Source organism: Phoenix dactylifera, chromosome 1, assembly GCF_051530095.1.
Source record: "Phoenix dactylifera cultivar Ajwa chromosome 1, Ajwa_hap1_PhDact_Kaust_v1.1, whole genome shotgun sequence".
In the NCBI taxonomy this organism is placed as follows: Eukaryota; Viridiplantae; Streptophyta; class Magnoliopsida; order Arecales; family Arecaceae; genus Phoenix; species Phoenix dactylifera.
Genome location: NC_143190.1, coordinates 38491809 through 38507219, shown reverse-complemented (window position 1 = coordinate 38507219; position 15411 = coordinate 38491809). Strand labels below are relative to the sequence as shown.

The following is a 15411-nucleotide window of genomic DNA, read 5'->3' as shown; positions in this document are numbered from 1 at the left end:
AGGGTAATGTTCTATAATAAGACTTGAGTGAGAGGACTAATTAACTATTGTTGGGGACATTTATGTAATAAGTCTTTCCTATAGGGATCAAATACAAATTACTGAAGATCTTATTTCTGAAATAGCATACTGCCAAGGGCTTAACTGCAAATAATCTGTTTACTGGTCTAATGGGTTTGGGTTTCGGGTCCCGGGTTTCGGGTTCGGGTTCGGATTTCAGTTCAGGTTCAGGTTCAGGTTCGGGTTCGGATTCGGATTCCAGTTCAGGTTCGGGTTCGGGTTCTCGGGTTTGATCTGGGTTTCGGGTTCGGATTTTTTTTTTTTTTTAAACCGGGCCCATGTTGGGCCCACAGTGAACCGGGCCCAGATCGGGCCCACTGTGAACAGGGCCCATGTTTGGCCCTGTTCGGCCCGTAGGGTCGTCTTCCTCCCCCAATCCCCCCCACGGCAGGGGAAGACCGAGAGGGAGAGCGGAAGAGGAAGGGGCGGCAGCAGCGGCGGCGGGGTGGCCGGAGGCCACCCCTCAGTCGACGGCCAGCCGGCCGCAGTGGCGGCCGGCGGTCGTTGCGGTGGCTGGGGTCGAGATCAACCGAGAATGCTCTCGGTTGATGGGGCCAAAACAGATGGAGGAAGAGGGCTTACCGGCGGTGGCAGAGGCGGCGGAGGGATCTCGGCCGAGGGAGGCTCGGTCCGGTGTCAGGCGGCGGCGGCGACGCTTGAACCCAAGGAGATGGGTCTCAGAACAGGGGGTGGCCGCGAGGGGGATCCGGGCGGCGCTCGGTCGGGAGGGTACACCGGTCGGAGAAGAGGAGGAGAGAAGGAAGAAGAGGAGGAGAAGGAGCTCGGGATGCCCTAGGGGAAGGAGTAGATGGGGCTTTATAGCCCCATCGTAACGGTTCTCCGCCGCGAAAATCGCGGCGGTGGGGCGAAATCCACGGCCGCTCGTGCGGCCGTGGGGTGGCCGCGGAATGACCGCGGGGCTGCCGCGTAACGCCCGCGGCGCCCCGCCCTCGCTGCACCCGAAGAAGCCGGAGGGGATCGCATCTGCGATCCCCTGCTCTGGCCCCTTCCAAAAGAGGAAGACGGGGCTGAAGTCGGCTGGGGCTGCCGACTTCAGCCCGTATCTCACATTCTCTCCCCCTTAAAAAAAATTTCGTCCTCGAAATTTAAGAGATCTAGGCCTTTTAGATGCTCAGCCCATTGAGTAATATAAATCCAAGATCTCATTCTCCTCGATCAAATCAGTGTGATAGATAGCTTTGGATCAACTATCAAAAATTTCAGGATTAACACTAGATAAGCGACTGAGTAAAATTTCATATTGAAATTATCATCTTGATGCATGTTCGCTCGAGGTTGGATCAGGATCAATTCACAACAGGATTGATTAAAATTAGTTGTGTTTGGGATAGAACTTGAAATGAAATAGATCTCATACACTTATCATGGTAGTGTGCTGATCCCTCAAAGGATAATGACCAACCTTAGAGTCAAATCATTGAAAGGCTAGAAATGTAATTCACAAAATGAACATGTACTGATGATCATTAGATAGCAACGGTCTATCCCAAAAATGATTTGCATCAAATCACAAGAGCAGGTCTGAGAAGGTAAAGTATTGATACCATGATTCAATATGCCACAATGTTTTTAACTTAAACTTATAAATCATAAGATGGGAGCAGATAATGCATGGTTTATTCAGATACTTAACAAATTAGACCATATTTGGTCAACAATCAACTAACCTGAGTCATGATACGCTCAAATTATTATTTTCTTAGCATTCCCAAACATAGCAAAGTTTATCCAGGAGATAACATAATCATATCATGATTGACCTGACAATCAATAGTATTCACATTTCCTTATTAACAAAATCTTTCATTTTTGAACAACAGTCTTTCATCATAACATGTTACCAAAACACAGTCAATATTTTTGACCAGTTTAAATTGACTTAATCCATCATACTTTCGCTGCGTAACTCTGATCAATATTCTCCAAAAATTCTTAATGATCCCAGATCATCAACATTTTTTTTTAATAATATCCAAGCAAAATTTTATCCTTGCTTTCCAAGTTCACTAGGTCATTATTAACCCTTGAGATAGTTGTCGTATTTGTACCATCATATAATCAAGTAATCATATTCTAGATCCAAATTTGAACTAAGCCAATTCTAGTTTCCCTTGACAATTCCATTATACAAGTTGATATTAATTTATTCCAAGCTTCGATTAAAAGATTCTAGATTAACTTACTCAGGAGCTTACTCAATCATCCTGAATCTTTTCTTTTAGGCTAAACTCATTTGGGCCTCTTATGAAATCCCACTTGCATTTCTCATATGGTGATACAAAATCCACAATCAACTTATGGTCTTGATTTATAAATTTTTAACTCACAAGAATCTAATAATATGGTTCAAAGATTTACAAGAAATTCCACCAAGATATAAGCTCTATGATTTTACATTGAGATCAACTCCTCAAATAAGTAAAATATTTTTATTTGCAGTACTACAAACATTTCGGGATCTTGTAAATCTACTAGACTTAGAGAATCTATTAATAACACAATGATATCCATATCGATCAAAATCAAAAGTATTATACTTTCCAACAATCTTTTTTTTTTATATTATTTTTAACAAGGAAAAGCATCAAGAACTTTTCCAAATCAAACAAGTCCTATTTTCGACCAACCCAAAAACATTTTAATCCACCAATATTCTCAAGATTTACTAATTGACTTTCCATCAAAATATCAATCTTAATTGTTTCAAGTCTCAAGTAGAGCCAAATAAGAACTCTTAAGTCTCATCCCCAAGTATATTTTCCTTCTATATACGAGCTCCATGTATGATCCACATACAGATTTCAATGAATATTTTTTAGTCCAAGCTTTAAACATCTTTTTATAGATGAATCTTAAATTGCTACCAAAATAATTAAATTCAACTAGAAGCAATATCCATAGTGCCTGATATCAAGTTAAACTTCCAAAATAATTACATTGCACGATAATATCTCATGATTAATATTCCTTCACTTAATTTAGTCAAAATCTAATTAATCATTGAAATACAAATTGCTCTACCAAGAAAACTCTCAGAATAACTTATTCACACTTTGGTTACAGCCATAATTAGGTTGCATTTTAGCATTTCAAAATTCTGGTAAAATAACATAAATTTATCAATAACAAAAGCAAATAAATACCTTCGTCTAATGGCCTAATGTCTGCCCATCTCTCAAACTTTCCGACGAATTCTAAAGATCCTAAAACTTAAGCTCCATCCGACTATTTCAAACACAATTCCTAGGAATCTGAAACCTGAGCTCTGATACCACCAAATCTGTCACGCCCCGAGCCCGAGGCGCGGCAGACGCCGCACGCCCGCACGTCGGGCCGCACAGGCGTGCAAGGCAGCAGATCATATCAAAGCAGATACAGATGTTCAAAACTGGCATAATTATTTAAATTGTTCAAAAGCAGTCTTACAAAATTTCAAAATAGCATATGCTTACAAAAGTCAAATACTTTAATCAATCTAACTAAAGGACTAATAACTGAAGGAATCGTCGGAAAATCTAACGCACTCCCCAATCCCGTGCGATCAAGCCTCTGGATCTGAAAAATAGAGAAAATAAAATAATGAGCTACACTAGCCCAGTAAGCAACAAAATACTCCAAAGTGGGGTCAGAGCATATCAGATCAAATACAGGATAATAAAATAAATCATAAATAACATTGTTTTACTATTTTCAAAACTTATTATCATTTTTTCAAAAACTCTGATACCAGAATCTCAACATAATAGGCTACGGCCACGTAACCCAGTGGCATGGGTTGCACAAGGTGCCAAACACCACTATTATTAAGCACCGGTGGTACGGTGTCCAAATACCACTATTCTAATCACCGGTGGTACGGTGTCGAAACCGGTTCCTCACAGATTACAAGTCGACAGGTCCAACGTATAATCCCCATTGGTGGGGCCAGAACAGAACAGAACAGATCATAGCCATGCTGAGAATGCATATATATATAAAAATATATTTCAGAAATTGTCCAATTATATTTCATGGATTTCAGAGCATATAACATGATTTTCAAATAAAATTTAACATGTCTGACCCATTTTACTGAATGCAAAACATATATCAAAACATAATCAGTTTATTAAATAATTTAGAAATCACACTTGAAGTATTAAGTTACTTACCTCTTCTCGCTTGATTCCTACTTCAGGTAGACGGATCAGGTTCACCTGTTAAAGTTTAATTAATTTTTTGTTAATTTCAGACTAAGCAAAATTCAAAAATAATACTATTGGACATGGTCCAACAGAGCCCAAAGTTGGCCCATAATGGGCATGGCCTGATAGGGCCCATATCGGACTCGGCCCAATGGGCCCGCATAGACTCGGCTAAATAGGGCCCCCATGGTTGGCTTCTAATTGGTTCATTTATGCAATAAAATTTATTGCAGGGACTAATATTTAATTATAGGGTAATGTTCTATAATAAGACTTGAGTGAGAGGACTAATTAACTATTGTTGGGGACCTTTATGTAATAAGTCTTTCCTATAGGGATCAAATACAAATTACTGAAGATCTTATTTCTGAAATAGCATACTGCCAAGGGCTTAACTGCAAATAATCTGTTTACTGGTCTAATGGGTTTGGGTTTCGGGTCCCGGGTTTCGGGTTCGGGTTCGGATTTCAGTTCAGGTTCAGGTTCGGGTTCGGATTCGGATTCCAGTTCAGGTTCGGGTTCGGGTTCTCGGGTTTGATCTGGGTTTCGGGTTCGGATTTTTTTTTTTTTTTTAAACCGGGCCCATGTTGGGCCCACAGTGAACCGGGCCCAGATCGGGCCCACTGTGAACAGGGCCCATGTTTGGCCCTGTTCGGCCCGTAGGGTCGTCTTCCTCCCCCAATCCCCCCCACGGCAGGGGAAGACCGAGAGGGAGAGCGGAAGAGGAAGGGGCGGCAGCAGCGGCGGCGGGGTGGCCGGAGGCCACCCCTCAGTCGACGGCCAGCCGGCCGCAGTGGCGGCCGGCGGTCGTTGCGGTGGCTGGGGTCGAGATCAACCGAGAATGCTCTCGGTTGATGGGGCCAAAACAGATGGAGGAAGAGGGCTTACCGGCGGTGGCAGAGGCGGCGGAGGAATCTCGGCCGAGGGAGGCTCGGTCCGGTGTCAGGCGGCGGCGGCGACGCTTGAACCCAAGGAGATGGGTCTCAGAACAGGGGGTGGCCGCGAGGGGGATCCGGGCGGCGCTCGGTCGGGAGGGTACACCGGTCGGAGAAGAGGAGGAGAGAAGGAAGAAGAGGAGGAGAAGGAGCTCGGGATGCCCTAGGGGAAGGAGTAGATGGGGCTTTATAGCCCCATCGTAACGGTTCTCCGCCGCGAAAATCGCGGCGGTGGGGCGAAATCCACGGCCGCTCGTGCGGCCGTGGGGTGGCCGCGGAATGACCGCGGGGCTGCCGCGTAACGCCCGCGGCGCCCCGCCCTCGCTGCACCCGAAGAAGCCGGAGGGGATCGCATCTGCGATCCCCTGCTCTGGCCCCTTCCAAAAGAGGAAGACGGGGCTGAAGTCGGCTGGGGCTGCCGACTTCAGCCCGTATCTCACAGAGACAGCGATGCTCAGAAGCAATGCAGTTGCGAAGAAAATCTTTGCCACATGAAAATGCACTGCACCGCACGGTTATTCTTTACCAGGTACAATTTATTTCTTCATCATGTTAGTGAAGCCAAAGATTCAAGATTTCATTTTCGTTGGCTCTCATTCATTGAAGACATGTTTCTTTTTTGCTTGTTAATTACATGATTGTTCTTTTCATGAATGGTTAGGTAGCAAGGAGATATGCCCAAAATATATCATGGGTAATGCTTAGTGTTGTTTGTTGCTTGGCCGCCTCTACAACCAGAATCCTATGTTCCAGAAATGCGCATGCGTGTAATGGAATCTAAAACATGGGTGGAGCATACTCTGGGCAGGAAATTTGCTGGGTTTGTAATTACTTTAAGGTGCCAACCGACCATCACTGTGCTCTCATGCATATATTCAAACTTACAAAAGGCTGGGGTTGCCCAGATGAGTTCTTTGTTGCTTTCGGTAGAAAGAATTTTGACAAAATAGAAACACATAAACAATAACTGCTTATTAAGAAATCACAATTATTATCTTTCCCAGTTCCTTATCTAATCATTTTGCTTGACTGCAGCCTCACTTGCGAACGTATTTGGGATCATCCAATTTTTGTAATAAAATTGTGATCATATAGTACAGGTGGCGATCATCATACGTGATAAATTGCAGTTTTTCCATATGGGCATAGTTGCATGGGATCCTGAGATGTGGTTTTGAGTCACGTTGAACATGCTAGGAGGCCGATACTGCCTCGACAGAGAGCAAGGCCATAGACCCAGTCCAGGATTTCACCTAGGTTTTGTTGAAGGATTAGGAGGAGAGCAAAGGACCGAGGTTAAGTTGGAACTTGGAAGTTCTGTTGGTGGTCTAGCAGTTTATGCCTCAGCATCTGCAATAGAAAAGTTCTGCAATGGTCACAAGGCCATAAACTGTGGTAATGATGGAAGAAAGCAAAAGGTGGTTGAAAGCACTTTCAAAGAAAGAAGCATTAGCAACCTTGCCTTGGAACCCAACAAGTCATGAATATTAGATTTTAAATGTTGCTAGAACTGCAATTCTTTGCTTTTACTGATGATTTCTATATCTTACAGGGTACAACCAATGATGTGACAGCCTTTCTAATCCTTGGAAGAAGTCAGAGAAAAGACTTAGCGACTCCGATATTTTAAGAGTGGATCAAAAATTTAATACAGTGATGGTGATTAACAGGGGAGGGGAGGCACCCATTTTTGTTATTTGGAAAATTTAGGCAGTGCGACTACCAATATACTCATGACTAGAGCAGAAGACCTCTTAATTAGTATTGGAATAATAACATAAAAGGTTAGCCCTTATATTCACATTTGCTGAAACTTGGTGGTCAGCGTCCCGTGTACATCCAACTCTACTGGCTTTGGATTTGATTGGGTTAGCAGATGTAGACACCAACGGTGAAGGACCAATTATCTGTTCAGTGGGTCCCATTGGCCTGCATTGGCCAAATTTATACGGATCAATGAGAAGATGCATTTGATTCGCAACCAAAATCATATCGAAATAAAAATCGAAATAAAATTTAAATATTAAGAAAAGATTGAAATTGAATTTTGAAGGAGGATTGGAGCACTTCTATTTTTCCTTTGAATCGACATGAAAAAGAAACTCTCGCCAACCAAATGGCTGGAATGAAAATCATTCCTTTCTATTTCTATTCTATAGTCTAACTTTTCTCAACTAGACATATCCTTAATCTTTAAAAAGTAGGGATTGTATCTTTCCTATGAAAGAAGAATTCAACTTTCTTCGCACAGATTCATGTCGGACCATGCAATGACTATTTTGAGATTTGTGCAAATGGATGAAAGAAAGAGTTCATAATGCTTTGAGATCTATATGGATGCGATTCGACGGTAGCAAAAGAAACAATCGTTCTTTCATGCAAAAGATACAAACCGAGCCCGCCTTTGAGCGGTACATGGTCAAAAGAAAGCATATACTTGATCTTCGTCCGTTTGAAAGTCATGCATGATATATGGTAGCTCCATGTGTCACAAATGAAGCTCACACATCTGAGTTCATCAAATTACTTGGTTCCAATTTAGCCACCTACCTCAACCATACCCATATTTTGAAATAAACTAATAATTTAAGATTTTTATTTATTTATTATTATTATTATGAAATGAAAAATAGACAATATATAATAAGAAAAACAACATCATAATTTGTTTGCATCGTTATGGAATAGCAGAGTTAACATTTCTCGCTAGAGTAGAAATTTGATGAATAACAATGTATCCAACAATTTATTATTAATTTTATTACACAGCAGCTTTTCTTACTATAAAATAATGATCAACTAATGGTGGTTTAAGTTTCTGTTATTAATTTGGATAACATTTCTCTCAATAAATTAATTTCGATAACGCGAGAGGTCTCCAAGACGATTACGGATTAACGGCCACCATCTTAAGGCATTGGTCCAGAAAAATTTTGGCGGACAATAGCCCCTAAGGCGCAGTCCGCTGAACTCGTTGTTGGTTTCCATCATCCTATGTTTGGGGACTTGTAGATTTTCTGAGGTTTCTGGTGAGATTAATCCTACAAAAGTATTGGTCAATGAGAATTTTAATGGTTAATAGCTTATAAGGTGCGGTCCACACAAGTCGTTTTTGGTTCCTCGCATCCAATATCAAACAATTTTATCTTTTATTTTTTGGGAACCGGAATGAGAAATATCTCGACCGAAATCTGTGTATATTATTGATCCACTGGGACCCACTGAACAGATAATTGGTCCTTCACCGTCGGTGTCTACATCTACTAACCCAATCAAATCCAAAGCCAGTAGGGTTGGTCGGCCAAACACGGTCGGCCACTCGGACCATGTAAGGTCCACAATGTAGGTCATCTACCACCACAATGTAGGTCAAAAATTTAAACAGGGAAATTTCTACTGAGGGTTACTTCCCTGCTTCATAAATTCCCCAGAAACTCGAATGGGTACTCACTTCCTAAGTATTTCCTTCATTTTTTTAAAAATTCATTTCCTTGTATCCATTTCTGCATCTGCTCCCTATTTTGGCCACTAAGGTTTAAAGCATGACATACCTAGAGACATGGTGTCAAAGGATGAGCTTCTCATAATGGAATCATCGGAATACAGAACAAATTCATAAACTTCTTGCAAAAATAATGTGCTTGTTTCTTGCACACCTTACAGATTGTTGACTAGGCCAATATGACTGAATTGCTTATGATGTTTATAATTTTTTCCATTAGATTACAGTTTCTTAAATTTACTAACTTTTAAGATGTTTATTATGTGATAGTAAAATTTGTCTTGGTACCTTTATTTTTTGGTGCTAACAAGGTGACAAAATACTATAAAATTATGAGGGATTGTTAGTTCTTCTAAAACAGAGTGATCAGAGTTTCTTCAAGTCCTCTTATCATGCCAAGTGATTAGTAATAATACCAGTTCTATCAGGACAAAAGACATTTTTCTCTGGTCTCTTTCCTCGGCTCTTAGGTTGCTGTAGTTCATACTTCTAATTGCCCAACCTAATTAGAGCAAAGATCATCTTTGCTTTTATGCACTTTCCTTCTCTTGTCTATTTGGATTTGCAATTGTGTATCCACTACCATTCTTTGGTAATTTTGCTTGAGGTTAGGTTTATGTCCTCATTCTCTATACATTATTTTCTTGAACTTTGATTAAATTCTGGAAGATAAGTAAACATGGTAATAAAGGAAATCAAGTAATAGATTGTCTTGTAAGAGAATGGGCAGACATGAGGCGCACACACTGGATTTCCAGTGTTTCCGAGGGTCTGATAAAAAATGCAAGTGTTACATCCATGATGAAAAATCTTTATAATTATGAAGAAAGACCATAATTGTTCAAGATATTCATCAACCTTCTTCTGCTTACCTTCATATATTTATCTAGGTTCAAGTTCTGTAATCGACACCTCATTTGATGACACTGGTATTAACTTGCTTGAAGATTTGTCATGCGTACCTCCAGATAAATCAACTTCATTTGAATAAGCATATGAATCAATGCCACTCTTTCCGGTGCAAAATGCTGGTATAGAAGGAATCGGGAGAGACACAGAGATACTGCTGAGCATCACAACAACTTGTAACATGTTGGGTCTATCATATGGATTTTTCTGGACACACAATAGGCCAATCTGAACACATCTTAACACTTCGCCTCTTGGGTAATGGTTGCCTAAAGATGGGTCCAATATCTCCAAAATTGTTCCTTTGACCCACCGCTCCCAGACCTGCATGAAATGAATTTATTCAATTTTCTAGGACAGAACAACAGTTGTATTTATGCAATTGAAAACTCACATAGCTCACTGTATCTTCAACATATTCAGTATTAGAACAATCACTATTTTTTCTGCCTGTCACGATCTCTAAAACCAGAACACCAAAGCTGTATACATCTGACTTGATAGAAAACTGCCCATGCAAGACATACTCCGGTGCCATATACCCACTGTAATAAGATGAGTATATTATTAAAATACTCTTTAATCAACCATCACTGGAATGCATAGGTAATTCTTTTAGATACAGAATGCATAGGTTATTCAAGATTTCTACTTACAATGTTCCAACAACTTGGTTCGTGGTGCAGTGACTTTGGTCTCCACCAAAAAGCCTAGCCAAACCAAAGTCTGAAATCTTTGGGTTCAAATCTGCATCTAATAAGATATTGCTGGCTTTTAAATCCCGATGTATAATTTTTAATTGAGATTCTTCGTGCAGGTACTGTAGGCCTTGAGCAATCCCGCCAATGAGCTTGTTCCTTTTCTCCCAGTTTAGCTGTTCACGCTTCTCAGGATCTATGTCATACAAACTTGATAATCAATTAAGGATGGTCAATTAAGGCAATACATATTAGAGTAAGTCCAAAGAGGGCTTGAACATAAGATGGTCAGACATTTGTTTCTTCTGCACTACCAAAAGGGTTACACTAGAAACACAACTAGATTTAGTTGGAAGATGAGAGCCTACATTTAAACAAACACCAAAGTTGGAGGTTCAGTATTAAGTTATAGTTCAACTATATTATGGTCACTACATACGTTTCTAAAGATAGTCAGTTTTGAGTGGATGAAGAAATTATACCAAAAAGAATGGTGTCCAGGCTTCTGTTAGGCACATATTCATAAACAAGCAACTTCTCTTGTTTTTCCAAGCAAACACCCAGAAGCTTTACAAGATTCCTGTGCTGGAGTTTTGCAACTAAAACTAGCTCATTTCTCAGCTCTCTGAATCCTTGTGATGAACCAGCTGATAATCTCTTCACTGCTATTTCTCGTCCATCAGGTAGTTGTCCCTATACAGAATTATAAGGTTAACTGGAATTATATAGAACCAGAAGAAATTAAAGATAAATATAGAACTGATTTGGATCAAGAAGATTACGTATGATAAATTTTTATATTGGAGTACAATTCTATTAAGATTAGATATAGAGAAGTTGACGCAATAGACTACCATGATACCTTGTAAACTGCACCAAAGCCACCTTCACCAAGTTTGTTCTCTTCAGAGAAGTTAGCTGTTGCAATTCGTAGTGTAGATATATCAACTAATAGGGACTCGAAACTTGCAATTTCCTCTGGCCTACTCCCATCTACTGAAAGTGCATGGAATTTTGAAACTATTGTCAAAAATTTCTTTTAAATCTTACAAATAATGATAACAAGATGAGATAATTGGACCATAAAAAAAATTCGGAAAATGATGTTGCTTAATTAAACCAAGTCAACTTTAAATCAAGACCAATATATAGGTCCGTTGCCTCTGAAGGCGGCGATTTGTGGACTGCTGGACCTAGTTTTTACAGGCTTATTAAAGGCCACTGAAATAAATAATCAAATAATCAAGCAATGCGTACTTTTTATTGTTTACAATTCATCTTTCTTGTCATAACTTCTATAGCAATGCGCACTTTTTTTATATATATATACGTGAAAAAAATAAATAAATAATCAAGCAATGCGCACTTTTTATTGTTTACAGTACACCTTTCTGGTCATAACTTCTATAGTAACTTCACCTTAGATTTCATCCTTTTTCCCTCTTGGTAGAACTTGCTCAAGCTCTCCAACAAAAATGTAAAGAAAAGAGCTGGATATTTTGTGAAACAACAGAAAACGTTTAATTCATGGGTTACCTACATGGTAAATTTACAGATGGCTTCCTCCTCCTCGAGAAGCAAATGCAAATTATGGAGATCAACACGAATGCAGTTACTAGAGGTATAGCAATAGCAAGGACCATACCGATGGCCTTTTTCTTCTTTCCTGCATTGATAAATGACCACTTTCATCTGCATTTCTGTATCAACATGGCACATTGACGATAACAAGACATGGAGCAATCGGTTAAGACATACATCATATTAGTGCATCTTTATTGTATGTTATAAATGTTTGTGGCATGTATGGCAATTGAGGCCGGTCATATTGTGGGAAAGCTTTTATTAGTATTTTATCTCTAAACTTTATGATTGTTGTCGTAGGCTTGTTGACTAGAGTGTCTCGGATAAGTGGATTGAGTTTGGACACTTTATCGTGAATGTTTTACACCATAGAGGGTTGTATAGTCCTCGATCATTGCCATGTCATTTGATCGTAGAGACATACAACTATCAAATACGGCATCATGTTGCATTCCAAATGTCGTACATCACTATTGGATGCTAAATAACTGTCGGTCTCCATGATCGAATGACATGGCGGTGATTGAGGGTTGTACAGTTCTCTCTGATGCAAAAAATACATCGCAGAGGATCTCAACTTAAGTGAATTAGGTATGAAGTAGAACTAGGGTTCCAAAATGGATTGCCATTTAAAGGAATCCATGTGCAAACTTTTCATGCTCCCGGGTAAGTAATCAGCATGTGATCCTATGGAATGCTAATTTGGTGCAATTATGATAGTGCGAACAACCTTTGATCAAACAATGAAATACTGGTGCTAGCCGGCAAACCCTTAAATTAAAAAAAAGGTTCTCTACTTTGGCTGGTTTGTGGAAATAACCCTCGTATATTACAGCACCAAGCATTAGTGCCTCACTCTGTTGCTTATATAATATTGCTTTCTTTTTCTTTTTTTTTTTTTAACTAGAGGCCAATAAGGAAGAGTTAGATCTTTGCTGTTACTTTAAAGGATTTTTTGTATGTATACCCTCCAAAATATACGAAATTATATAAGTACCCTTGTAAAATTACTATTTACTTGTAAAATAAATGGCTTGAAATTAAAATGATTGAAATATCCTTATGGATAGATATACAAAAAAAAGACGTAAGGGTATACACATAAATAATAACTTTACGAGTGTATTCATACAATTTCTCTTATTTAGAAGGATATATATTCAAAACAAAATCTATTAAAAAATTTAAAACTCGGTTGAAATTTGTCAAGTCTTTTATGATTCAGTTGGATCGATTAGTCAAAAAAAGTAAAAAAAATGATATACATGCAAAATAAGTATTTTATAAGGATATACATATAAATAGCAATTTTATGAAAATATTCATATAATTTTATATATTTTAAAGAGTATACATGCAAAAAAAACCTACTTTAAATCATCCACCACTTCTCAACTAAATTATGTAGAAACATGCGTTTAGCCAAAAAAACAAAAAGAAAATGCAGCCATAAAACTCAAATTGGATCTCAAACAGAGCAGGAAGGACTCATCTATTCCCTATTAAGTCACCGTCGATAAACTAGTTTCCCTAGTTCACTAGTACCCGTCGGCTACTCCCCTTACCTTCTTCCCCAGGTGTTTTGGTAGGTGGTGCGTTCTCCATCGGCCCCCCAAGTCTTAGCGACGGTTCCCCGTCGAAGATCTTGTATATCTCGTACCTAAAATAGCAGCTCGCTGTGAACACCCTCCCTCCCTCCTTCCCCTGTAGCTGTGTCGGTCTTGGCTCAAGGATATTTTGGAGGCACTGCTGGCACTGGCTCGGCGACAGGTCCTGTGTGCACTGCACCATACCATATATCTCAGGAAAAGGAGCCTTGGTGGAATTCACCATCTCCCCGGTGGCGAACCTCCTCGTCGAGTTGGAGACAGCCCAATCGGTGAGCGCGCTCATAAGCTCGTCCACAATCTTGTCGAACCGGCTGGGGTCGGTCATGTTGTTGACGTTCGACTGGACATCCCGCATCGAGGTGTCGATGGTCGAGAAGAAGCGCAGGTTGGAGTAGCGAAGGAGGCAGTCATCGTAGTGTACGATGGCGCCTTGGTTGTACGGGCAGAGTCGGGGGGCGTCTTGGATTGCGTCGCTGAGGCAGGAGCGACAGACCGAGGCGTTGGTGTCGCCGCGGCACATGGCGAGGCCGTAGATTTGTTCGCGGCTCTGGCCGACGGTGGCGTTGAGGAAGCCACCGGAGAGAGAAGTGTTGGAGGCGAGGGAACGGAGGAGGAGGTTGAGGTTGGTCTCATAAGTGCTGTTGGCGGTGTAGTTGCCGGTGCTGCCACACTGTGTGTTGGTGGGATCGCCGGCAGTGGGAGGGGAAAGGAATATGAGGAAGAGAAGGCATAGGAAGAAAGGGAAGGAAACATGGCGAAATGATACCATGGACTACGGCTACAGCCGGAACCCAGTGCTTCTGACCACGACAGAGCAAAGGTGTTAGGTATGCCTGGCTGTGGAAACAGCGTGCGAGCTAGAGGAAACTGGTAGGCGACCCGTTCGGAGGAAGCTGGAAATGCCTTGGGAACGAGAAACGACCAAGAGCAGCAGCGGTCGACTTGGTCGTCGTTTTATTTTGCGATTTACCATGCCTCCGAGGATGCGATTGTGAGGCAGCGTTGGCCCAATATGACCAGTTAGATTATGGCGAATTAGGGTTCAGTCCAGTGGCATGGCTACATGGATTCGGTCAATAGGTGTTAAGACTGAAAGAGTTAATGTGCCCAACAAAGCCAATATTATATTAATAAAGTTCTGTTACATACATATTGTGGATAAATTAATTTTATTATATGATGATAAAATTTGTCCATGATTATATTGTATGGAGATCATGTAATAATAAAGATTAATACAGAGAGATATGATACTCCAATTTTCTTGTAATCTAAAATAGTTCACAACCTAAATAAATATATATTGGGTAAATATATTTATATTATGGTTGTCACATGTTGTACTACGATATGTGATAGGATGATATGTTTCAATCATCAGAATAGAGATTCTTAGTAAACCTATGGGTATTTGTAAGATGACAAATACTGAACAGGACCAAGTATTAGAACACTCTTGGACCATAAAATCAGTCAGAATGAAAGAGTGGTTCTAGTCACATGTTCATAATTCTTTAATGACCTAAGGATGTTACATAATCTTTTTTTTTTGTGTAACTTTGACATTTGTCAACTATTGATGTCTAGTAAAAAACTATATACGGACATATTGGGTTGCATAAATAAAATATGGAGATTTGTGAAGAGTCATGAACATCCAAAAAAGGGATTCATCGTTCCTTAGGAAGGAAAGAATGTTTAAGACTGTGTTTCTTATAATTGAATTTGAAACCCAACAGGTACAATTTTGAGAAATTGTCTAATTTAATTTAATAAAAGAACACACAAGTGAATTACTAATAGACTGTCTCGTGGTGGTCCATATCAATTCAGTAGTTCATATGGAATATTAGTTGATGAAGAAAATTATGTAGAAATATAATGTGATAAGGGATACTCACTATATGT

General features: G+C 40.1%; 1 protein-coding gene, 1 long non-coding RNA gene and 1 pseudogene across 3 annotated transcripts; 1 reads left to right on the top strand and 2 right to left on the bottom strand.

Moving 5' to 3' along the window:
* Positions 1 to 5636: 5636 nt before the first annotated feature.
* Positions 5637 to 6984, top strand: LOC148715239 (uncharacterized). Its single transcript, XR_016413313.1, has 2 exons — positions 5637 to 5729; positions 5862 to 6984. It is a non-coding gene; the product is annotated as an uncharacterized LOC148715239 (long non-coding RNA).
* Positions 6985 to 9372: 2388 nt separating this feature from the next.
* Positions 9373 to 11983, bottom strand: LOC103697174 (cysteine-rich receptor-like protein kinase 6). Its single transcript, XM_017840614.5, has 6 exons — positions 11850 to 11983; positions 11172 to 11305; positions 10792 to 11002; positions 10268 to 10505; positions 10006 to 10156; positions 9373 to 9935 (listed from the first exon to the last, which is right to left on the bottom strand). Exons 1-6 carry the CDS (start codon positions 11950 to 11952, stop codon positions 9585 to 9587), a joined length of 1188 nt encoding a protein of 395 aa, XP_017696103.4. The 5' UTR covers positions 11953 to 11983; the 3' UTR covers positions 9373 to 9584.
* Positions 11984 to 13422: 1439 nt separating this feature from the next.
* Positions 13423 to 14482, bottom strand: LOC148715238 (antimicrobial ginkbilobin-2-like protein pseudogene; annotated as a pseudogene). The gene has a single exon (XR_015988424.2). The product of XR_015988424.2 is annotated as an antimicrobial ginkbilobin-2-like protein pseudogene (transcript).
* Positions 14483 to 15411: the final 929 nt, after the last annotated feature.

Excerpts from the sequence above, each read along its gene's own strand:
- LOC103697174 (XM_017840614.5), bottom strand. The coding sequence starts at position 11,952 with ATGGTCCTTGCTATTGCTATACCTCTAGTAACTGCATTCGTGTTGATC. Across the intron at positions 11,003-11,171 it reads GCTTTGGTGCAGTTTACAAG|GGACAACTACCTGATGGACG; the intron begins GTATCATGGTAG and ends AATTCTGTATAG. Across the intron at positions 10,157-10,267 it reads AACCAAGTTGTTGGAACATT|TGGGTATATGGCACCGGAGT; the intron begins GTAAGTAGAAAT and ends ATCTTATTACAG.